Below are 26,792 nucleotides of genomic sequence, written 5' to 3'. Positions count from 1 at the left end.
TTGCAACCTTTAAAAATCTACCGCTTCTCTGTTAATATTTTCCTTTTGCGATTAAATTGGCAAGAAATATATTAAGACTTCTTCCATACACTTTTCAGGGGAACATGCAATTTCAACCCTATTTATCAAAAATGTCTAATTAAACTCGTTTCTTGCTGTAAAGCAACTGGCTGCAGCAAAAGCTCTTACTGAAGTAGGTGCCCGGTAGTGCTAAATCCTGTACATTTAGGCAAGTCCTCCGAGGCTCAAACTGCAAGATTTGTTGTATATCCCTGACACAATGGTTTTATTACCTTCATCATTCGGGTATTAGGTTAAATGTTCACTACAGTGTCTACAAGTAACTTCCAGACTTGGATGACGATCGCAACACAAGGGATGAGAGGCAGCTTTAGTGTCTGAGCACATCCTGGCGATTACATCTCATCTACTAGAAATACTTACAATGTCAGACTATGACTTATTTAACACACTCAAATGGTCACTGTTGTTTCAACACATCATTATACAATGGCCTTAGTAATGACTAGCAAAATTGCAAATTAATTTGATTATCTGAAATTACGCAATACATGATTGGAACAGACAGCAAGGAAGTTTCCGCACTTATAGTACTGGCAGAACACTCAGAAAAGTAACTGCTCAATAAGAATGAAGGGATGGCAAGAATGAATACATCAGCTTCTGCACAGTCTCTTGACAAAATCTATTTTAATATAACATATGTGGCAACTTTACATTTTTAAAGAAGACATTTCACCAATTTTTTTTATGTTGAACTGGACTCAGAATGTAGTAGTGGATGCAGGATGGAAAATATATGTTTTCGTGCACGCCTCCACCATAGCTTAAAGCAGGTTTCTCAGCATGTAAAATTCTCCTGAATGCAGCCGAGTTTAGCAGTGACATATTGCAAACCGTTCTATAAACTTTCATGTCATAGCACCGCCACCTCAGCTGTACTGCCCCTCAGTAATTACATTTATGTCTGCTGTGCAAAGGGGAACTTGTACACGCTCTGCAGTGAGATCAAGGCTGTCATTATGTCTCACACAGGAGTAGTCCATAACAGACAGACGAGCTAGTACAGTAAGACAATGTGTGAGTGAGTGGGGGTATACTACAAAGGAAGTAACAGTGTTATGAAATAAAGAAGGAGAACTGATAGAACTCTTTGTAATGTGACAGCTAAACTCAGCTGTGCTGCACCTCACCCCACACTGACTCATGTAGAAGGCTACACCAGGAGATTAGAGTTGTATAATCACACATACAACCTGCTCTAAGCTATGGTCGGGGCATGTTCTTATGTTCTTCTTTCCATTGAGTGTCGCTGCCTGCTTATGGTTGATCGGGATGAAGTGCATGCCCTCAGTGAAAACTATCTGATAACACCCACTTGATCTTAATGAAAATTAAATCATTAGGAACCAAATACTTTGGTTGCTAATATCTTTGCAATGGAGAGCCAAAATAAAAAAAAAGCAACACCATTTTAATCTGCTCTGCATCCACTATTACATTCTGTGTCCAGTTCAACATAAAACAAATTGGTGAAAGGACCTCTTTAGTTTAGTTTTTTGTTGAAATCACAGATATGCTTTAATGTGTTATATACTGGTGGTGTAGAGACAAAATTAAAGGGCTACTCCCCCCAAAAAAACAAAACAAGTTAACACCTATCCTCAGACCGCTGGCACTCAAGGATCTGGAATTAGGAAAATGGGACACATGCTCAAACTTCTCTGCATTCATTGCCTGTGGGATTGCCGAGAACATCGATAGGCCATTTCTGGAAGTCCCATGGACAATAAATGTAATGGAGGTCGAGCATGCACACTTCCACTCCATTCAAGATAGGACTGCAGACCTCAGTCTCAATTCACCAAGGGACTCAAAGATCAGATCTCCAGCGAGCGTCAAGTTATCTATCGCCTATCCTCTGGGTAGACGATTTTTTGGGTGGGGGAGAGTGATGGAGAGGTGCAGTAAATTACACTTTAAGAAAACAGACTCAAGAAAGAAACAAAGGCCAACAATATGAAGGTAATACCTTTGTTATGTTCTCAATACTCTGGAAGCCATGTTTCTCAAAATGGTCAGCAATGTTTAGCAATGTATGTCTTTCCAGATAGTTACAATTGCTCAGAACAATTAGGAGCTTTTTCTCCTGAAACAGAAATATGGAAGAAAGATTAACAAATGTAATATTAAAGAATGTTACGCAATATTAAAATATGCTGAAGCCTAAAAGAATCTCTTATATAGGGACCTCCAAATCCATAAAAGGCCCTTTAACATGATGTATAAACCATTTCATGATCACTACATAAACTATTAAAAGAGAATCTGTAAGTATGATCCACCCCCTAAACTACTAAAGCAGTGTTTCTCAACTCCAGTTCTCAAGACCCACCAACAGGTCATGTTTTCAGGATTTCCTTAGTATTGCACAGGTGAGAATTTCATCACCTGCTCAAGCATTAATTCCATCACCAATGCAATGTTAAGGAAATCCTGAAAACATGACCTGTTGGTGGGTCTTGAGGACCGGAGTTGAGAAACACTGTCCTAAAGGGTGGCTGAAATGAAAAGTGTGCAGTCATTTTATGTGAAAGTCCGTGATGTGCACATTTTCACATATCCCCATACTTGCGGTCACATGCTGACTAGACACATCTGGCTTCTCTCAATAGACGACAAATGAGTTTAGTTGGCATGTCACCACAAGTATGCAAATCCCATATATACATGTCCGGCCTCGTTCAATTTGCCTGTATTGAGCGAGGCCGTGCACATCTAGTCGGCACATGACTGAATCTATGCAAATCACATACTTGCTGTCACATGCCTGCTGCTCCCAGCACCGGAGAATCCTTACACTGCGCAGTGCATGACCTATGAGGAGTCACAAGTAGCCAGTCTAAGAGTGACAGCAAGGCAAGTACCCCAGGGCCGGACATCCCTTTTAATAGTTAAGCCTGGACATTGACATGGATCATTATTTAGATCTTAACTATTATAGTTCCAACAGCAATAGCAATATCAGATCTGCTGGTTATGCCATCATGTTAAAGGGTTTTTATAAAATCTCTAGTTATTCCCGATCAATAATGTAGGAGATAAGTTGCTGAGAATGGGAATCCTTAACCCTGAGAAAAAGGAGCGGAGTGTGGTCAACTTCTCATGCATTCTGGGGCTTCCCAGTCGGACCCCCACTGGTTAGCAAATTATCCTCTATACCTCTTCAAAATCATAAAACCTGTGGTAGCCAACAGTAATGCTGAAAGAAATCAGAAACATTTTGCAAGATCAGAAGTACAATCTGAGACCTGGTGCCACGGTTCTTTCTAAAACCAAGGCATCTACAGCTTTCATCTCATATTCTATAAGTTACTCAACAACTTTAAAATGTAAACTTAATCTTAAGCCCCCCATACACTTCAGATAACTGTTGGCTTAACGACGGTTCAGCAGATTGTTCGACAAGCAACTATCTCGCCTGACACTACCATGCGCAGGAGTCCCTGGTCTGGTGAGTGCTCCTATGTTCTCTATTGAAGAGCTGCTGCCAGATACTTCTGGCGGGGGTCTTATCTTTAAGGAACAAAAGGATTGGCACTCCGAAAATTGGACATGCTGGATCCTTATCTCACCTGAAAATACAAGGCCTCCTTACACATTAATTAGACTGTCTGACGAGCCCATCACTATTTGTGGCTTCAGCTGATGTATGTATTAAAGCATTAGTTAATAGTAATAAACACTCCCCTCCCTGCTCTATCTGCAAGATGACAAAAAATGGCTACCCCAGCTGAAATTGGAGCAGGTCAGTTGGAAATTAACCTGTTTTTTCTGCTTTTTACATATGTGTAAAAGATTCTGCTGTATGACAGACAGTGGGGACAAGACCATCTTTCGATTACTGACACCATTTATATCTAGGATTACTGATTCTTTAAGACCACCAGAAAGAACAACCCCTAATGAGGTTGTCCAACAATTCCTTCAAATGCCTTCCTTTTCAAGTCAGTGATAGCAATACATCCCTTCTGCAAAGTATACAGACAACCAAGTGACCACTCTTCAGATCTGACAAAACAATGGCACCTTTCTCGGGGAGAGAACGCAAATAAAATTTATAAACTTCAGGAATAATAATTTCACAGATCCTTAAGTCACAATAGATTTACAGGACATAAAATATATGTATTTTACCACCATATGGTCTGAGTCAACAAGTACTGTATATCTAAATCTCTGATACAATAAAAAAGAAAATCAGCAAAACTAACAATAAAAACGTACAGAGGATATTGTGGGTTCTTCGTTAAGACTTCCAAATAAGTCAGGAGATGAAATATCTGCTGACGCACTAAGAAATAAAGAAGCAATGGTGAGAAATACAGGAAAGCAACAAACCGGACTTTTCTTACAAGTAAACATTTAATCGCAAAGAAAGGTCCTGGAAAGTGATGACTGCAGAGTGACAAGTATTTCATAACCATACCACACTTTTCTAGGTATGTAGTATTTACAGCCGAACTATTTAGAAGAAATGTACGCGTTCTTCTATTTATCCACAGCTATCAATAACACTGGCGGCCGTTACAGATGGTTAATCACTGAAATACACTGAATGCAATAACGAATGGTGTAGTTTACCTGGTATGCAGGAGAATAAACTCTCACACCTAAACAGTTAGCTGTGAAATGACTTAGGAACAAAGTAATGTATCCAGTAGGACTATATGGAAAACGTAAGCATATTTTGGTATCTGTAGTGGAAGAGGTTCTACATCGATTTTTTATTTTTTTTTTCAGTTACATTATTTTTTTGTATTTTTGGTTTGCAGTTTTAAATTTGCGCCTTCATAAAAAGATATTCCCATCTCAGACAATTCTATCCCTTTTATAAGTAATTGTATTATTGTCTGATCGATGGGGTTTTCGCCTCTGGGACGTGAAGGTTTCTAGAGAGCATAACCCAATCTCGTACCTTAGAGAAGGAATCCTGGCAGCTGGAGGGCAAGTGTACTTGTGTAAGAGCGCATTGGCTGGAAGCACACCCCAGCACTTTAGATTGACAGCCGGAACTGCAGTGCAACAGTGCGGAACAGATTGTCAATCAAAGGCACCTTCCTAAAAATCTTACCCTGTCTAGCGTATGAGCACTACACACAGAATTGCAAATGCATTGATTGACATGCCATCAATGAGATTATTAATGGTTGTCTGAGGAATGCTCTTCCCCACAGAAAGCACTTGGGCCTGAAAATCATCAAAATCCCTTGCTGTCAGCTCCATTTGTGTTTACCGAACAATGACGTCTCAGATAAGCTCCATAGGAGGTAAGGGGGAGACACTGCAGGCTATGGTATCACCATGAGGCCAAGTAGGCTGCTCACCATAGCAGTGTTGAAAAATGCCACATCTGGGATGTCATCAGTCCGTAATTATACATACAGCAGATCTTGATAATATGCATTCAGTGTGGCAGAACATTCCTCAAACAACCATTAATAATCTCATTGACAACATGCCAAGGTGTGTAAGTGTGTGTATTTCGGCATATGGAGCTCATACTCAATACTGAATAAATTAAGATATTTTGATAATCTTTTCGATATCATTAACATGTCAATTAATCCTGTCATTTCCACAAATCCATCACTTTTCCTTATTGATGCTGCAATTTCAATGTTGAGGGGCGTAAATGGTAACATGATACATGTCCTGTAGGCAGAGGTGATATGCAAGTCTCCAACTTTAGTTACATACTGCATTGTATCCACATCTCCTTCGGGTTTGTTACTCAGGTATTCAAGGGTAGCTATGAAAGCCTAGTTAGGAAAAAAAGATAATTCGATAAATGGCAGTGTCAATATTAATTTAAAAAAAAGAGATACCGGTATATATTAATTATTGAAGCAATAAATGTAAACGACAATTTAATGGTAACATATTCTACTGTGTAAAGTAAAATGATGGAATATATTACTATTCCTTACGCTGAAATAATGAAATAATTTCCACAGACCTGGATTATGTTAATGCAGAGCATGCACACCTTGTCTTGTGTTTTCTGCTGCTGAAAAATCTGGGAAGAAAAATTGTAAGCTATTTTTTACAAGAAAATAAAGTAAAATACAGACAGTAGGATAAAGACAGGAATAAAAAAGTTTTGCAGACTAAGAATAAAAAGTCAAATTGTAATTCCCCCATATTCACAGCACAAGTCAGGGGGCCGCGTAGATGCGATTTGCATATTTGTGATTAAGTGCAGCTGGCAGTCACAGAGTTAAAGAAAAAAAACACTCCAGGTCAGTATGATTAAGATGATACTTAACTTGTTTTTTTTTTTTTATTATTATTATTATGTACCGTAAGTATTCGAAAAAGGAACTGAGGAAATTTGTAAAATGTTAAAAAATGTACTATATGTTAGCATTTACTGAGCCCCATAACCTTTTTTATTTTTCCAGCCCATGGACTTGTGTGCGAGTTTGCTTTTCTGCATGGCAACTTGACGTTTTAATAATGCCATTTTGGGCTACATACAATGTTTTGATTTAGGGACGTGCAGCAAATGAGAAAGCACAGTACTGACATTCTGATTTCGTTCTCTTTGCATCATTTTCCATACAAGTTCATTCATTTTAGATTTCGGTAGATTAGACTTTAATGAACATGGAGATTCTAAATATGCTCATCAGACTCTCCCCCTCCCCATGTTTTTTTTTTAAACTTTATTTCTTTGTCACTTTAGGAGATTGAAATTGGAGGAAACAGTCAGAATGAAATTCTCCTATGAACTCCAGCCACATAGAGCAACGCCCGGCTGACATAACAACCTGTCAGAAACTTGTGTTCATGTCACAGGGTGAAGGGGTGTTGGATAGCCGGTACATAAACACACAGGCAATAGCAATTTAAATGGCACTGATAGTAATTAAATGCCACGGTCATCTGCTGTTACAGGCAGATGCCAACTGTGTAACAAAGCTGGCATCTGCTGTGTGCGGCGCAGGCCCAACTCCTGAGCCTGAACCATACACCGGCATCCAACGTGTGAGGCACATATACATCTCCTGCTGGGAAGGGGATAAAAAAGGTCTCTTGACAATAAGTTGCTCACAAACTGTGCTCTTGCCTGGAGCCCTAGTGAGAGCAGTCATGTCTTACCATACTATTACAGGGAAGATTACACAGTGGCCATTTAAATCAATAATTTATGAAAGAAATACTTTGCTTGCCTAAGTGGATGCGGTAAAACAAATCTTTGCATCTGCTGCAGCAGCAGCAACACAACCAAGCTGGCTACCAAATAATCCTATAATACCAATGACATCCAAACTGTAAAGATAACAGCTGCGCCCAGTGTATGCGATCCCAAAGATATACCTGATGTCTGTATATCTCCAGCAGGATCCGAATGACAACAGGCATTTATTGTTACCATTGGGAAGTGTTACCAGTGCTTCACATGCCGATGTGAAAGATGATAGTGTTCCCTATAGGTGTTGGTGGGCTATATGATGAAAAAAAACAAACATCTCCTGGCAAAACAAGTCAAATGTGAACAGGAGCCAGCTGCTGTGATTGCAAATGTGAACGAACAAATGCAGCAGCACGCCGAACGCATGAGGAATTCTTCAACATTGAACCTATGGCCAATTTGTGGTCTAAGCGCATCAATTCTACAAGTGTAGTCCATACAGCAGTAATGCAGTAGAAAATTCATACAGTCACTGTTCACATCTAATTTACAGCAGCATTTTGCTATTCTACTGTAGTGACAGCAGCTAGCACCTGTTCACATTAGACTCCATTTGTCAAGAGGTGCTGGTCACTTTTTGTAGCATATCTTTTGAGGATAGCGACTGCCTTTTTGGCTGTGCACTCCTCATGTGTCTAAGGCCTTATTCAGGGATGAGTGAGTTTTCTCGAACATAAAAATAGAAACTGATTATTTTGTTCATCAGTGTTTTGGATTAGATTTTCATCAGTTTTTGTCCTCAGTAATTTTCTCATATGCCAAAAAACAGAAATATAAAAAAAAAATTGATTAGCGTCTCTTACGTATTACCATTGGAATGTTAAAAATAGGGAACAAGTACGACCATGTGTGCGTCAGTGATTTTTTAAGATCCCATAGGTTTGTATTGGTAATTTTGATCAGTGACTCGGACCATTGAGTGTAACTTTGTGAACGTGTGAATGTGGCCTTATGTGTGTTGATAGGGTCATGTGCATGGACAGCGGCTGTTACCATTCTCTTTTAGATGGCGCCGAGCTGCATTTACCTGGCAGGACTCGTGCACGAGTGGCAGATATTGCACACTTGTTATATTCTAATGGACAATACCGTTTAATCATACATGTGTCCTAGCAGGTAAGAGTAGATGTGATACTGATCACCTCCCAGTGCAAAAATGCCAGACAATCCCATTGACGGATCACACTGAGCTGCCAGCCATTCTCCGCTATAGAGGGAGGTGCAAGTGTTGTAGCAGATTTTCTATTTGCCAATCAGCATGTAAAAGGTTAACAATGAAATAACAGAAAAACAATTAACAGATTAACCATTTGCGGTAGTGAGAAGATGCAGGTAAACAGTATGCACATTACAACACAAGAGAACCCTCATGAATTGGAATACTTACATTTGCTTCAGCAGGCTTACATTCTATGATGCCTTTCAGTGACTGCAGTGCCTGGGTAACACTCTGCTCAAACTGTGATGGCTACAAAATTGTAAAAGAAAAAAAAATTACATTATTATAAAAATAAAACATGCACATTGTTAGGCCGGATTCACACATCAGGTTTGATCAGATACGTGAGTAATGGTCCCTGTTCGTTTCAGTTTTGGTCAGTTTTTACAATAATTTCTTGTGGGAAATTACACATTTTTAGTTTCTCCTACCCAATGAACAGGAAAAATACATTACATGAATGATATCCGTGTGATATCCATTTTTTTTATGGGGCCAATGGCAATATTAACCCACAACATAGATCAAAGTAGGATATGTCTGGGGGTTTTTTGAGGTCACATGAAAAAGCAAATTTACAGAAATGGGTCCAAGATGTAACCGCAAAAATCAATGTATAGGGGTACCCAAAAATATAATTATGTGTGAAAACAATGAAGGTTGGTCACCACTGAGGCAATGGCCTGGGATACTGAAGCTCTATAATGCATCCCCACATTCAAGGAATTACTGAAAGCATTATTCTCTACAGCAGTGTTCCCCAAGTTCGGTCCTCAAGAGCCACCAACGGGTCATGTTTTCAGAATTTCCTTAGTATGGCCTAGGTGAGAAATCCATAATCTAGACAGGCAACAATTCCATCACCTGGGCCATACTAAGGAAATCCTGAAAACACGACCTGTTGGTGGCTCTTGGGGAACACTGCTCTACAGTGTGGCTCACTCGAGGGCGCAGTTAGGGATAAAAGTATAAAAATGATGGACATTCTGCTTTGCCTGTGTGGGTGGGGGAAGCTTCACAGGATAGAGGAGGATTAGGACTGCCCCTATTCAATAACACCAAGCCACCATTCTTAAAATGCTATTGAAAATTGAATGAAGTACCACGCATAATCTTTCATCACAGTGTGGAGAAATGGCAGTCAGTAAATCAGTATGGGACACATCCCAGCGATCAGACATTTAAGACCCATACTCAGGGTATGTCATAATCAACTCTCATCTGAGGGAACTAGAGGATAGAGCGTACTGCACATGACCTCCTATTGGACACGTACAACAATTAGATCTCAACTTACCAAAGACGTTAAACCCTCATTGTCGACCACCCAGTCTTCTTTGTCAGCCAATTTCTTCACCTCTAAAAAAGCAATTATTTAGTTAATTAACATTTCTTTAAATCAAATCATTTGTATTGAAAAACTCCAAATACAAATTTCCCACCTTACAAAAATGTGCTGAAAAACTCGGCTTACACACGAATATATACGGTAATACATACGCAAAGTAACTTCAATTTCCAAACCCACCCTAAACCCAATTCCCAACATTCCAGAGAAGACCATTTTCATTTTCAGAGCAGTTCTAGAATAACGAAGTATAAAAACTCGTAGAAGGGGGGAGAAGAAGAAAAAAAAGAGGACTAACAATTAAGGGATAGCAATGTATATATTCCTTCTATCTCTAGTTAGAAGATTTGTGGGCAACCATGGAGCTAATGAACATTTTTAATTGGTAACATAAAATCTATTAATTTTCGCTTTTAAAAACATGTTATTGGGTAAAGGAATAAGGGCTGCACAGATGGAGAACTGGATAATTGCTTAAAGAGGACTTGTACACAGATCAAAAGGGTCCAATTTTTGGTATTATCTTATTCTCACTGCTCCACTGATTATTTCAGTTTCAGTTGTTTTTTTTAGGGAACCCGTCACCATTTAAATGCCGACAGCAGGCACCATGTTATAGAGACGGGGTACACAGTAGATTGATATATAGTTTTATGAGAAAAGATTCAGTATAAGCTGTGTTTTATTCATTTAATCCTCCGCTCTTTCTGACATTTTTGGTCCAGTGGGCGGTCCCATCAGTGACTTATAGATATCTCTGCATGCACACATATACAAAGAAAGTGGTCAGTCACTGATAGGACCGCGCACCAGACCAAACTTCTCAGAAAGAGCAAGGATTAAATGAGCTAAACACAGGTTATACAAAAGTGTTCTCACAAAACATTATATCAATCTCCTCCACTCCTCCGGCTCTATAACATGGTAGCGGCAGATTGGACTGCCTTTTCATGGTGATAGGTTCCCTTTAAATCCACCATACGGATCCAGATATTTGGGCCTTTTTACTTTGTTCTAATTCTTATGGTCTTTACTAAAGGACATCACTCTCAGAGTTCTCTAGGGATGTGCCTTTAGGCGGCTCTCCATTATTATCCCAAGTCATATTGCAAGACTCGTTAAAAGGTTGATTGTGACTTGTAGGATCGCTACTTCCAACAGGTGACACTTGGAAGAGGCAATTTGCATACATTATTATCCTGTGAGCAATACGTTTCCCTTGGTAAAGATCATATAAATCATAAAAATTAGCTCTAAATAAAAAACTCATATCTCTGAAACTATGGTGAATGTTAAAAAATAAACAAAAACCAGAAAACTCAGTGGAGGAGCTGGACTTATATAAGAGCACAAACTAGCCACTTTTGACTTTGTGACAGATCATCTTTATTTTAAAATGGCTGCATGTGAAAATTCATTGTTGGCCAAGCCATCTCAAAACAAAGAAATGTAGTTGTAAGTAGCATCCAAATTAACAGACATCTAGCTTGGATGCAATGTTTCTCCATGGTTGACGCATAATTTTTAACCAATCCCAAATAAATTTATGTAATTTCAGATAATTTTGTTACAGTAAAAGCTTAGATGTTTAATAAGCTAAGAAAAAAAAAAAATGATGCAGCCCTCCAAGAGTAAGTGATATTGTTTAATAAGCCTCTTCGTATGTCAATATATATATATATCCTAGATGGTGGCCCGATTCTAACGCATCGGGTATTCTAGAATATGTATGCGTAGTGTATAGCACAGCCCACGTAGTATATTGCACAGCCACGCAGTACACTGCGCAGCCCACGCAGTACATTGCGCAGCCCACGCAGTACATTGCGCAGCCCACGCAGTACATTGCGCAGCCCACGCAGTACATTGCGCAGCCCACGCAGTACATTGCGCAGCCCACGCAGTACATTGCGCAGCCCACGCAGTACATTGCGCAGCCCACGCAGTACATTGCGCAGCCCACGTTGTACATTGCGCAGCCCACGTTGTACATTGCGCAGCCCACGTTGTACATTGCGCAGCCCACGTTGTACATTGCGCAGCCCACGTTGTACATTGCGCAGCCCACGTTGTACATTGCGCAGCCCACGTTGTACATTGCGCAGTCCACGTTGTACATTGCGCAGTCCACGTTGTACATTGCGCAGTCCACGTTGTACATTGCGCAGCCCACGTTGTATATTGCGCAGCCCACGTTGTATATTGCGCAGCCCACGTTGTATATTGCGCAGCCCACGTATATAGCAATGTGGGCATGATAACCCGGTTAAAAAAAAAAATAATTAAAATATGTACGCTGTATAGTTGACCGATGCACAGTGACACCATCTGCAGCAAGTTGATGCTGCAGCTCTCTGGAGGTGGTCTGAGGATTGTCCTTGACTGATCTCACCATTCTTCTTCTCTGCCTTTCTGATGTTTTTCTTGGCCTGCCACTTCTGGCCTTAACAAGAACTGTACCTGTGTTCTTCTATTTCCTTACTATGTTCTTCACAGTGGAAATTGACAGGTTAAATCTCTGAGACAGCTTTTTGTATCCTTCCCTTGAACAACTATGTTGAATAATCTTTGTTTTCAGATCATTTGACAGTTGTTTTGAGGAGCCCATGATGCCACTCTTCAGAGGAGATTCAAACAGGAGAACAACTTGCAAGTGGCCACTTTAAGTAGCTTTTCTCATGATTGCATACACCTGGCTATGAAGTTCAAAGCTCAATGAGGTTACAAAACCAAAAAAAGTACTTTAGTAAGTCAGTAAAAAGTAGGTAGGAGTATTTTAAACAAGAAAATGATAAGGGTGCCCATACTTATGCACCTGTCAAATTTTGTTTGAATGCAGACTGCATATTTTCTGTTCAATAAACCTCATTTCAAGGCAGAAACATTACTTTTTCCAACAGTTATTAGATATATGAAACTGAAATAGCTGTTGCAAAAAAAACAATTTTTATAAAACATTAAGCTTATGATTAAAAGGGGTGCCCAAACTTTTTCATATAACTGTATACTATGTGGCTGCTATAAACATACATACATACATATTCTAGAATACCCGATGCGTTAATACAGCCAAAACAGTATATAACACAGCTCACGCAGTAAATAGCAGCCACGCAGTATATAGCACAGGCGACGTAGTATATAACACAGCCCACGCAGTATATAACACAGGGCACGTAGTATATAACACAGCCCACGCAGTATATAACATTGCCCACATAGTATGTAGCACAGCCCACGCAGTATAACACAGCCCACATAGTATGTAGCACAGCCCAAGCAGTATATAGCAGCCCACGCAGTATATAGCAGCCCACGCAGTATATAGCAGCCCACGCAGTATATAGCAGCCCACGCAGTATATAGCAGCCCACGCAGTATATAGCAGCCCACGCAGTATATAGCAACCCACGCAGTATATAGCAACCCACGCAGTATATAGCAGCCCACGCAGTATATAGCAGCCCACGCAATAAATAGCAGCCCACGCAGTAAATAGCAGCCCACGCAGTAAATAGCATCCCACGCAGTATACAGCAGCCATGTAGTATCTAACATTGCCCACATAGTATATATCACAGCCCAAACAGTATGTAACACTGCCCATGCAGTATATAGCAGCCATGTAGTATATAACATTGCCCTCATAGTATTTAGCAGTGTGGGCACCATATCCCTGTAAAAAAAAATAATTAAAATAAAAAATAGTTCTATACTCACCCACCGGGATCCACCGAAGCTCCACCGAGCCGCGCGCGCCTGCGGCCATCTTCCGTTCCCAGGATGCATTGCGAAATTACCGTGAGACCGCTAAGTCTTCTGGGTAATTTCGCAATGCATCTCTGGGAACGGAAGATGGCAGCGGGCGCGAGCGCATCGTCCGACAACGGAGGGTGAGAATAGCCGTTTTTTTGTTTTTTTTTATTATTTTTAACATTACATGTTTTTACTATTGATGCCGCATAGGGAGCATCAATAGTAAAAAGTTGGGGACACACAGGGTTAATAGCAGCGGTAACGGAGTGCATTACCCGCGCCATAACGCGGTCCGTTACCGCTGGTATTAACCCCGTTTTGCGGTGACTGGAGGGGAGTATGGAGCGGGCGCCGGGCACTGACTGCAGGGGAGTAGGGAGGGACTAATCGGACTGTGCCCGTCGACAATTGGTCGCGGCAGCCATGACAGGCATCTGGCGAGACCAATCAGCGACTCGGGATTTCCGTGCCGGAAGTTGCAGACAGAAAGACGGAAGTACCCCTTAGACAATTAAATATATAGATACAGTACAGACCAAAAGTTTGGACACATCTTCTCATTTAAAGATTTTTCTGTATTTTCATGACTATGAAAATTGTACATTCACACTGAAGGCATCAAAACTATGAATTAACACATGTGGAATTACATACTTAACAAAAAAGTGTGAAACAACTGAAATTATGTCTTATATTCTAGGTTCTTCAAAGTAGCCACCTTTTGCTTTGATGACTGCTTTGCACTCTCTTGGCATTCTCTTGATGAGCTTCAAGAGGTAGTCATCGGGAATGGTCTTCCAACAATCTTGAAGGAGTTCCCAGAGATGCTTAGCACTTGTTGGCCCTTTTGCCTTCACTCTGCGGTCCAGCTCACCCCAAACCATCTCGATTGGGTTCAGGTCTGGTGACTGTGGAGGCCAGGTCATCTGGCATAGCACCCCATCACTCTCCTTCTTAGTCAAATAGCCCTTACACAGCCTGGAGGTGTGTTTGGGGTCAGTGTCCTGTTGAAAAATAAATGATGGTCCAACTAAACGCAAACCGGATGGAATAGCATGCCGCTGCAAGATGCTGTGGTAGCCATGCTGGTTCAGTATGCCTTCAATTTTGAATAAATCCCCAACAGTGTCACCAGCAAAGCACCCCCACACCATCACACCTCCTCCTCCATGCTTCACGGTGGGAACCAGGCATGTAGAGTCCATCCGTTCACCTTTTCTGCGTCGCACAAAGACACGGTGGTTGGAACCAAAGATCTCAAATTTGAACTCATCAGACCAAAGCACAGATTTCCACTGGTCTAATGTCCATTCCTTGTGTTCTTTAGCCCAAACAAGTCTCTAATGCTTGTTGCCTGTCCTTAGCAGTGGTTTCCTAGCAGCTATTTTACCATGAAGGCCTGCTGCACAAAGTCTCCTCTTAATAGCTGTTGTAGAGATTTGTCTGCCGCTAGAACTGTGTGGCATTGACCTGGTCTCTAATCTGAGCTGCTGTTAACCTGCGATTTCTGAGGCTGGTGACTCGGATAAACTTATCCTCAGAAGCAGAGGTGACTCTTGGTCTTCCTATCCTGGGGCGGTCCTCATGTGAGCCAGTTTCTTCGTAGCGCTTGATGGTTTTTGCCACTGCACTAGGGGACACATTCACAGTTTTCCCAATTTTTTGGACCGACTGACCTTCACTTCTTAAAGTAATGATGGCCACTAGGGTTGAGCGACTTTTCATTTTTTGAGATCGAGTCGGGTTTCACGAAACCCGACTTTCTCAAAAGTCGGGTCGAGTGAAATCGGCCGATCTTATTGAAAAGTCGGGGTCGGGGATCGGCCAAAACACGAAACCCAATGCAATTCAATGGGGAAGCATACTTTTTTAATATTTGCTTCAGCGCGATAATGTTGAAAAGCCGGTAATTCAATTGCTGGCTTTTCATTTCTCCTCCCTAAACCCGACATGATATGAGACATAGTTTACGTACAGTAAACCATCTCATATCCCCTTTTTTTTTTGCATATTCCACACTACTAATGTTAGTAGTGTGTATGTGCAAAATTTCGCTGTAGCTATTAAATTTAAGGGTTAAATCGCGGAAAAAATTGGCGTGGGCTCCCGCGCAATTTTCTCCGCCAGAGTGGTAAAGCCAGTGACTGAGGGCAGATATTAATAGCCAGGAGAGGGTCCATGGTTATTGCCCCCCCCGTGGCTAAAAACATCTGCCCCCAGCCACCCCAGAAAAGGCACATCTGGAAGATGCGCCTATTCTGGCACTTGGCCACTCTCTTCCCACTCCCGTGTAGCGGTGGGATATGGGGTTATGAAGGGTTAATGCCACCTTGCTATTGTAAGGTGACATTAAGCCAGATTAATAATGGAGAGGCGTCAATTCTGACACCTATCCATTATTAATCCAATTGTATGAAAGGGTTAAAAAACACACACACATGATTAAAAAGTATTTTAATGAAATAAACACACAGGTTGTTTTAATATTTTATTGCTCTCTCAATCCACCTGAAGACCCTCGCTTGGAAAAATAATAAACCATCAATATACATACCCTCTGATGAACTGTCACGTCCCACGAGGTAAATCCATCTGAAGGGGTTAAAATAGTTTACAGGCAGGAGCTCTGCTATAATGCAGCTGTGCTCGTGCCTGTAAACCCCGGCGATTGAAGGAAATGTAGGTCAATGACCTATAGTTACCTTCAGTCGCGGTGATGTGCCCCCTGGTGGATGTCCTCATATGACCGAGCGTGGGAAAAAGTTCCCAGGCTGCAGTTCATCAGAGGGTATGTATATTGACGCCTCTCCATTATTAATCTGGCTTAATGTCACCTTACAATAGCAAGGTGGCATTAACCCTTCATTACCCCATATCCCACCGCTACAAGGGAGTGGGAAGAGAGTGGCCAAGTGCCAGAATAGGCGCATCTTCCAGATGTGCCTTTTCTGGGGTGGCTGGGGGCAGATGTTTTTAGCCACGGGTTTAATAAGTGTGATTTCTTGCCTTAGAAATGGGGTTGGGACCATCAGTTGTGTTGCGCAGACGTCTGGTGGATACACAGTTGATAGTCCTACTGAATAGACTGTTAGAATTGGTATTATGGCAAGAAAAAAGCAGCTAAGTAAAGAAAAACGAGCGGCCATCATTACTTTAAGAAATGAAGGTCAATCAGTCCGAAAAATTGGGAAAACGTTGAAAGTGTCCCCAAGTGCAGTGGCAAAAACCATTAAGCGAAACAAAGAAACTGTCTCACATGAGGACCGCCCCAGGAAAGGAAGACCAAGAGTCACCTCTGCTTCTGAGGATAAGTTTATCCGAGTCACCAGCCTCAGAAATCGCAGGTTAACAGCAGCTCAGATTAAAGACCAGGTCAATGCCACACAGTTCTAGCGGCAGACAAATCTCTACAACAGCTATTAAGAGGAGACTTTGTGCAGCAGGCCTTCATGGTAAAATAGCTGCTAGGAAACCACTGCTAAGGACAGGCAACAAGCATTAGAGACTTGTTTGGGCTAAAGAACACAAGGAATGGACATTAGACCAGTGGAAATCTGTGCTTTGGTCTGATGAGTCCAAATTTGAGATCTTTGGTTCCAACCACCGTGTCTTTGTGCGATGCAGAAAAGGTGAACGGATGGACTCTACATGCCTGGTTCCCACCGTGAAGCATGGAGGAGGTGTGATGGTGTGGGGGTGCTTTGCTGGTGACACTGTTGGGGATTTATTCAAAATTGAAGGCATACTGAACCAGCATGGGTACCATAGCATCTTGCAGCGGCATGCTATTCCATCCGGATTGCGTATAGTTGGACCATCATTTATTTTTCAACAGGACAATGACCCCAAACACACCTCCAGGCTGTGTAAGGGCTATTTGACCAAGAAGGAGAGTGATGGGGTGCTACGCCAGATGACCTGGCCTCCACAGTCACCAGACCTGAACCCAATCAAGATGGTTTGGGGTGAGCTGGACCGCAGAGTGAAGGCAAAAGGGCCAACAAGTGCTAAGCATCTCTGGGAACTCCTTCAAGATTGTTGGAAGACCATTCCCGATGACTACCTCTTTGAAGCTCATCAAGAGAATGCCAAGAGTGTGCAAAGCAGTCATAAAAGCAAAAGGTGGCTACTTTGAAGAACCTAGACTATAAGACATATTTTCAGTTGTTTCACACTTTTTTGTTAAGTATGTAATTCCACATGTGTTAATTCATAGTTTTGATGCCTTCAGTGTGAATTTACAATTTTCATAGTCATGAAAATACAGAAAAATCTTTAAATGAGAAGGTGTGTCCAAACTTTTGGTCTGTACCGTATATTTATTAATGTGCCATAATTTAAAGTATTTATAAAAGATCCTCACAATACCATGACTAAATTTAATCCAGCAGTTTAAAAAAATATATGTCACAGAATGAAAATACTTAGATACGGGGGCTGCTCACGTACCTTCGGCGGTATACTGCAAGGTGACCTTGACACACGTCTCTCTTAGTTCCAATATGAGGTCTTGTATAGACTGCAGGATATCGTTGGGGATCTCAAGAGCAGTAAGCGATTCATACGTATGCCTACCCAAACCAACACATACAGGATTGATTAAAAAAAATGTTCGTATATACTGTATATTCATGGGTAACATATATCATAAATATAACAATTATAGCTTTAGGTAAAAAGTGATGATGTAAATGAAGTATTTGAAATTTTGACGCCGCAAGTGCTGGATGACCATTTCTTAGAATCTGTGCAGCCATGTACGGCATATATACTGTGCACAGGGCATCTTATAGCGGAGTCTGACCACAACCTCAGGAGCGGTAAGCACTTTCACCAAGATTGCTCATAAACTTCTATGAACTGCAAGTCGTCTCAGAAGAACTTGCAGCAGAATGCCTGTGTCTGTTTCTAACTCCTCCTCACCACTACATAGAATTTTAGAAGCACCAACTGTCATTTCTTATCTCAGTAATGGGAAAATCAGTCTTCACTCAATACTGCTTTTACTGAATTTACCAATGAATTGACTGAAAGATCAGTCCAGGAGGAGAAAGAAGTAGATTTCTCTGATAAGATATATCACAAAGTTGCTTATTGTCATGTATACTGTTCATTTATGAAATAAAAATTAAAACAAAAGGTTACTCTTTAAATACTTGGAAATAAATAAAGAACAAGTGACAAGCTATCCTCCTGGCTATCACAAAGGATATGCTCTGAGATTTCTGTCCATGTTTATTAATTCCAGCTAATGCTACTTGACGTTTCCCTATGAAATGGATTCAGTTATGCAAAGCTAATATTATACTATTTTTAAATTACAAGGACAATGGACGGAACTATCTAATGAGTAACTGTCATTATAATTTTTATTACCGAACCCAATAGTACACATGAAAATAAAAAACGTTGTAATATATCTTATCAGAGAAATCTGCTTCTTTCTCATCCCGGACTATTCTATCTCAAAATTCTAAATTCAGTGGTAAAATCTGTATTCAGTGAAGACAAATTTTAAAATTACTGAGACAGAATCTTATCAGTAACAACTGTCATCTTCCTCATAGTTTGTAAGCTTGCGAGCAGGGCCCTCATTCCTACTGGTATCTGTTTTGAACTGTGATTTCTGTTATGCTGTAATGTCTATTGTCTGTACAAGTCCCCTCTATAAGTTGTAAAGCGCTGCGGAATATGTTGGCGCTATATAAATAAAAATTATTATTATTATTATTATTATCTTCTATAAAGTGGGGAGGATGAGGATGAGGAGGAGAGAGGAGCACTACCTACAGCTCCTCCCCCCTCTCCACAACTAGGAGATGACAGTTGCTACTGGCAGAGGAGAAGGGAGGAGCTAGAAGCAGCGCTCCTCACCTCTCCTGTCTGTATAGAATCTTATCAGTAGTAACTTCAATCTTCTATACCAGGGGTGGGCAATTAATTTTCCCAAGGGGGCACATGAGAGACCGTGACTGTTGTGGAGGGCGAAACCAATAGGCTGATATTAATTCTACTCAATATTAAAATTGATATATTATAATTATTATATTATTGATAATTATATTAATATTATTTGTATCACTTAATATTGAGCAGAATTAAGTATGCTGGCCCCCTATATATCATTTGAACCCGAGTACAACCCCTTCTGTGTATCTTATGAACCCCCCACAGCCCCTTATTTACTGTAAGAGCCCCACACAGCCTCCCTATATACTGCATGAGGCCCACACAGCCTCCCCATATACTGAATGAGCCCACACAGCCTCCCCATATACTGCATGAGCCCCACACAGCCTCCCCATATACTGCATGAGCCCCACACAGCCTCCCCATATACTGCATGAGGCCCACACAGCCTCCCCATATACTGCATGAGCCCCACACAGCCTCCCCATATACTGCATTAGCCCCACACAGCCTCCCCATATACTGCATGAGGCCCACACAGCCTCCCCATATACTGAATGAGCCCACACAGCCTCCCCATATACTGCATGAGCCCCACACAGCCTCCCCATATACTGCATGAGCCCCACACAGCCTCCCCATATACTGTATGAGCCCCACACAGCCTCCCCATATACTGCATGAGGCCCACACAGCCTCCCCATATACTGCATGAGGCCCACACAGCCTCCCTATATACTGCATGAGGCCCACACAGCCTCCCTATATACTGCATGAGGCCCACACAGCCTCCCCATATACTGCATGAGCCCCACACAGCCTCCCCATATACTGCATGAGCCCCACACAGCCTCCCCATATACTGAATGAGCCCACACAGCCTCCCCATATACTGCATGAGGCCCACACAGCCTCCCCATATACTGCATGAGCCCCACACAGCCTCCCCATATACTGCATGAGCCCCACACAGCCTCCCCATATACTGAATGAGCCCACACAGCCTCCCCATATACTGCATGAGCCCGACACAGTCTCCCTATATACTGCATGAGCCCCACACAGTCTCCCCATATACTGCATGAGCCCCACACAGTCTCCCCATATACTGCATGAGCCCCACACAGTCTCCCCATATACTGCATGAGCCCCACACAGTCTCCCCATATACTACATGAGGTCCACACAGCCTCCTCATATACAGCATGAGCCCCACACAGCCTCCCCATATACTGAATGAGGCCCACACAGCCTCCCTATATACTGCATGAGGTCCACACAGCCTCCCTATATACAGCATAAGGCCCACATAGCCTCCCTATATATTGCATTAGGCCCACACAACCTCCCTATATTATTATTATTATTATTATTATTTATTGTTATAGCGCCATTTATTCCATGGCGCTTTACAAGTGAGGAGGGGTATACATAATAAAAACAAGTACAATAATCTTGAACAATACAAGTCATAAATGGTACAGTAGGAGAGAGGACCCTGCCCGCGAAGGCTCACAATCTACTATATACTGCATGATACACCCAAAGTCTTCCCATATACTGCATGAGGACTCCATAGCCTGCCCATATACTGCATGAGCCCCACACTGCCTCCCCATATACTGTATCAGGACCCCCATAGCCTCCCCATATACTGCATGCGGCCCCCATAGCCTCCCCATGTGCAGCATGTCACTCCCATGGCCTCCCCATGTGCAGCATATCACCCCATAGCCTCCCCATGTGCAGCATGACACCCCCATAGGTGCCCCATGTGCAGTACGACACCTCTATAGCCTCCCCATGTGCAGCATGTCACCCCCATAGCCTCCCCATGGGCAACATGTCACCCCCATAGCATCTCCATGTACTGCATGATAGCCTCCCCATGTGCAGCATGTCACCCCCATAGTCGTCGCATATGCCTACCCAAACATCCCATACACATGAAAAAAAGAACACCACATACACAGCACAGACGTCATTGCGTCAGCTGTTTCACACACTGATTGGTGGAGGAAGTGGCCCGAGGCCCCTCCTCCACTAATGCAGTCAGCGACTCAGCGCCCGCCTATAGAGACAGCAAGCGGGCAGGCACGGTGCGGCCCGTGGACCTCTGGGGTTTCCAGCCCCACGGATGTCTCAGACCGCGGGCCTGACTGAGACAGCCAGAGGGCCTGATGTAGCCCGCAGGTCACACTTTGCCCACGTCTGTTCTATACAGTGGGTATGATAAGGAGGAGAGAGGAGCACTACGTAAAGCTCCTCCCCCCTTTCCATAACTAGGAGATGACAGTTGCTACTGCCAGAGGAGAAAGGAGGAGCTAGAAGCAGCGCTCCTCACCTCTCCTGTCTGTATAGGATCTTATCAGTAGTTACTCCAATCTTCTATACAGTGGGTAGGATAAGGAGGAGAAAGGAGCACTACCTACAGCTCTTCCCCCCTCTCCACAACTAGGAGATGACAGTTGCTACTGCCAGAGGAGAAAGGAGGAGCTAGAAGCAGCGCTCCTCACCTCTCCTGTCTGCATAGAATCTTATCAGTAGTAACTTCAATATTATATTTCTGTTATGTAATAATCTGTCTACACTGAATACAGATTTTACCTGTGAATTGAGATTTTTGAGAATTAATGATCAGTCCTGGAGAAGAAGGAAGCCGGTTTCGCTAATAAGAAAAATTACAGTTTCTTATTTTCACGTATACTATTGATTTATGAAATAATTAAATTGGCGATTACTCTTTACATATGGTATCCTAGTTGTGGCCGAGCAAATCAGTGCACCTTCCCATCCCCTTGTTATTTGTATATTTCTCTACCCCCTTCTTCTATGGTGGACAGTGCTGACTCTTGTAAACTGTGCGGGCACAACTACTCGAATGACCGCATGCTATCCCATTCTCATGAAGCGCACCCCAACAAACTCTCTCCATCTATGGCCCATTTAGTAAAGTAAATGATAAACTTGAGCTTCTGCGGTGATGATGCAGGTAATTGGGATTTGCAGTTCCCCGTGTCGTTCTGCTCCACGAAAGAACTGAAACTAACAGCTGTGGTTCTTAGCGCAAATCACTGCCTCTGATTCCAGGGTTTAACCCTTTGATTACTACAGTCTATGACTGCAGCATGATTAAAGGGGATTCCTCTCTTTTGAACAGGTCATCAGGCTTCCCAATGACGTGATCGCAGTGCATACAGGTGTCCCAGAAAGGACCCAGTGGTTGACCGCTCAGTAAGCCTGCTATTAGGGATTGCCCTAACAACAACCTGTGTCATACTTGCTAGCTAATACATTATAGGTTTGCAATAAAGAGTTAAAATATTTGCAATCATGTTAAAAGTCTTACCATGTAATAATAATTAAAAAAAGTCAAAAATGTAAAAAAATAAGGTCAGGCGAGTTTGCTGGCCAATCAAGTTCTGTTGTTTTTAAACCAGGTATTGGTACTTTTGGCAGTGTGAACAGGTCGAAAAAAATCAATATTAAACAAGGGTAACCATTAAAGTACTAAATCATATAATACCCCATAAAACCACTTGTATTAGTCAAATGTTAAAATACCACCCTGTGGTAATCCCATGTAAACAAAACACACTGTGAACAAACTGATATGAGGATTTGGTATTCCTGCACTGATACCTAGACTGGTACCTGCCTGTCTGCGGGGGTTGGCGCCCTGGCCCGATGAATAGAGGGCAATGGGGGGAGCAAAACAGTGGAGTATAAACTTTACACGTCCCTAAGATGCTCCCTGCCTGTCTGCGGAGGTTGACACCCTCTTGGACGCAATATGGCGCCCCCGCTCCTCGACGGCTAACCCTATAAGCCCTATGGGTCCCTAAACTGATATGGGAATGCTATACTACTGCTGATAACCCTAAATTACCCACACCTTAGGGCCCAGAGATACTACACACAAATCGATGCCAGGTGGTAGGTCACCAAAGTGTCTCAGTCCAAATGGCCTGGTCTGACCGTACAAAACCCTATATCATATACATCCGACCTACTCTGATGGCTATTACACCCTCTAGAGTCCCTAACCGGACAACCCTGCCTACCAGCGGAGGTTGGCACCCTCTTGAGCGCAAAATGGCGCCCCCGCTCCTCGGCGGCTGTCCCTGTTGACCCTGACTGAATCCCTGCAAAAGTTGGGGATCCTATAAAGAAGGTGGTGCCTCAGGGACTGTACTAGTGAGCCATAACCACGGATATATATATATATACCTCGGTCAGACCATAGATAAAGCCAGGATTGATCAAAAACACATAAATCAGACAGTCAAAAACTAGGGTATTTTTACACCTCTAACCAGACTTAATTGCAACTATTTCACAAAACAGAGGGGGAGGTGTAACAACTCCACTCCCCAAATATACATATATAGATACAGATGTATTTATAGCAGCATATTTAGCCTAGTTCAGATAAATCTTATATTCTAAATTGCATAATAATCATTGATGTACACAAATTTAACTTAGTGCAAATCCATACCCTGGTTATAAATTCACAAATGGTGAAAAAACAGTAAACAGTTAAAAAACACTGATACATTTATCTGTGTTCAGGTCTCGCCTCTACGCGTTTCCCCCCCATGATATGGTTCCTCAGGAGGCATATGGGAAAAATGACATTCCGTGTGCTTAAATCACATCAGAGATATGTGCTGTGCCTGATTGCAGGTGTAGGGATTACACTGACCAAGACGTCATTAAATAGCCCCCGCCCTTAGGGTAAAAATCAAGAGGCTAGTTCATACTTATACGTTATTGCTATTGAGTTGTCCCAATACCGGGGAGAGTCTCCGGGCTCCAGATTCTCTGGCTGAGCGTTGTGGCCGCCATTATCCCTGTATATTTACTGGCGTCCTTACAATGCGCACGCGCTGTTTCCAGACCCTAGAGGTCTATTTTCACTTTTACAACAGCGCATGCGCTCCCGGCCTCCATTTTGTTGTGGATACTTTTACATCGCAGTCGGCCCCTGCCTACCGGTTGTCCGGTTAGGGACTCTGGAGGGTGTAATAGCCATCAGAGTAGGTCGCATGTATACGATATAGGGTTTTGTACGGTCAGACCAGGCCATTTGGACTGAGACACTTTGGTGAACTACCACCTGGCATCGATTTGTGTGTAGTATCTCTGGGCCCTAAGGTGTGGGTAATTTAGGGTTATCAGCAGTAGTATAGCATTCCCATATCAGTTTAGGGACCCATAGGGCTTATAGGGTTAGCCGTCGAGGAGCGGGGGCGCCATATTGCGTCCAAGAGGGTGCCAACCTCCGCAGACAGGCAGGGAGCATCTTAGGGACGTGTAGAGTTTATACTCCACTGTTTTGCTCCCATTGCCCTCTATTCATCGGGCCAGGTTTTAATTGACCCACTCATTACAAGGGGTTTGGGTGTTGTGTCAGTTTTTATTCCTATTTTTTGGTTTAAATAAAAGTATTGTAAATATTAGTTTTTGTTATATATTTTTTGTAAACACTAATTTGGATCATCAGGTTCTATACTTCTCCCAGGAATACCATATCCTCATATCAGTTTGTTCACGGTGTGATTTGTTTACATGGGATTACCACAGGTTGGTGGTATTTTAACATTTGACTAATACAAGTGGTTTTATGGGGTATTATATAATTTAGCAGTGTGAACAGGTGCCAATTCCTGCTGGAAAATGAAATTTCCATTTTCAAAAAGCTTCTTGGCAGAGGGAAGCATAAAGTGCTCTAAAATTTCCTGGTAGACGGCTGCGCTGACTTTGGTCTTGATTAAACGTAGTGGACCTACACCAGTAGATGACATGGCTCCCCAAACCATCACGGATTGTGGAAACTTCACACAACGCCTCAAACAGCTTGGATTGTGTGCCTCTCCACTCTTCCTCCAGACTCTGGGACCCTGAATTCCAAATAAAATGCAAAATTTACTTTCATCAGAAAACAACACCTTGGACCACTGAGCAACAGTCCAGTTCCTTTTCTCCTTGGTCCAGGTAAGACACTTCTGGCAGTGTCTATTGGTCATGAGTGGCTTGACGCAAGGAATGTGACACTTTGTACCCCATGTCCTGGACACGTCTATGTGTGGTGGCTCTTGTAGCAATGACTCCAGCAGCAGTCCACTCCTTGTGAATCGCCCCCAAATTTTTGAATGGCCTTTTCTTAACAATCCTTTCAAGACTGTGGTTATCCCGGTTGCTTGTGTACCTTTTTCTACCACACGTTTTCCTTCCACTCAACTTTCCATTAATATGCTTGGATACTGCACTCCGAACAGTCAGTTTCTTTAGCAATGACCTTCTGTGGCTTACCCTCCTTGTGGAGTGTGTCAATGACTGCCTTCTGGACATCTGTCAAGCCAGCAGTCTTCCCCATGATTGTGGAGCCTACTGAAACAGACTAAGGGACCTTTTTAAACGCTTAGGAAGCCTTTGCAGGTGTTTTTGTTAATTATTCTAATTTACTGAGATAATGACTTTTGGGTTTTCATTGGCTGTAAGCCATAATTAGCAACATTAACAAAAATAAACACTTGAAATAGATCACTTTGTTTGTAATTACTTTATTTAATATGAGTTTTACTTTTTGTATTGAAGAACTGAAATAAATTAACTTTTTGATGATATTCTAATTTTGTGAAAAACGCCTGTACCTCTAGAGGGGTGATGTTCGGAGTACTGATGATAATACTTCTGTGCTTTTGGAGCTATATTTATTTTAAAAGTCCATTGGCAGTAATAATTTTTGCATGCTGGTTAGAATGAAAATTAGCATGAAAAACTTAAAAAGTAATTTTATATTTATTAAAAAAATCTCTTTTTTAGTTTATCCTTTAGTCCCCATAGGGAACTTGAACCTGCAAGTGTCAGATGGCTTGTCCTGAATATTGCAATACCACAAGATATATCTTTGTGTGGAAACTTCCTGAAGAAGAAGCCATGAGCTTCGAAACGCGTTGAATAAACCACCTGAACACCTTACAACTATATCTGGATTCATTATTTGTCACAGCAGCGCAGATTTTATCCACATTCATCTATTATAACGTCTCTAAGAGGTCGCAGCGCCGACCTGTGGATCTGCAGCAGCTGACAAATTACACGCCTTTACTTTGCACCATCAGGTGAGCAGTTCTCTCATAATTCTTTAAGAGCAGTCCTGAGGATAAGACCCTATATGCGCTTTTTTGTCTCCTATTCTTCTATACTAATACCACAATATTGCAATATATCATAAAAATCATGCTCTCTTCCACAGGAGAAGAGTCATAGCA

The 26,792-nt window shown here is 42.1% G+C and overlaps 1 protein-coding gene across 1 annotated transcript in view; it reads right to left on the bottom strand.

Annotated features, from left to right (window-relative positions):
- EXOC2 (exocyst complex component 2) overlaps positions 1-26,792 on the bottom strand; it is a 275,271-nt gene that overhangs the window by 80,028 nt on the left and 168,451 nt on the right. Inside the window, exons 15-21 of the mRNA XM_077269779.1 lie at positions 18,052-18,173; positions 9,796-9,857; positions 8,667-8,747; positions 6,041-6,100; positions 5,782-5,843; positions 4,309-4,375; positions 2,054-2,170 (exon numbers count right to left, since the gene is read on the bottom strand). Coding sequence (XP_077125894.1) covers positions 2,054-2,170; positions 4,309-4,375; positions 5,782-5,843; positions 6,041-6,100; positions 8,667-8,747; positions 9,796-9,857; positions 18,052-18,173 — 571 coding nt within the window. The remainder of the gene's footprint in view (positions 1-2,053; positions 2,171-4,308; positions 4,376-5,781; positions 5,844-6,040; positions 6,101-8,666; positions 8,748-9,795; positions 9,858-18,051; positions 18,174-26,792) is intronic.

Source organism: Ranitomeya variabilis, chromosome 6 (assembly GCF_051348905.1).
Source record: "Ranitomeya variabilis isolate aRanVar5 chromosome 6, aRanVar5.hap1, whole genome shotgun sequence".
NCBI lineage: Eukaryota > Metazoa > Chordata > Amphibia > Anura > Dendrobatidae > Ranitomeya > Ranitomeya variabilis.
This window is presented reverse-complemented; position numbering and strand designations above follow the sequence as displayed.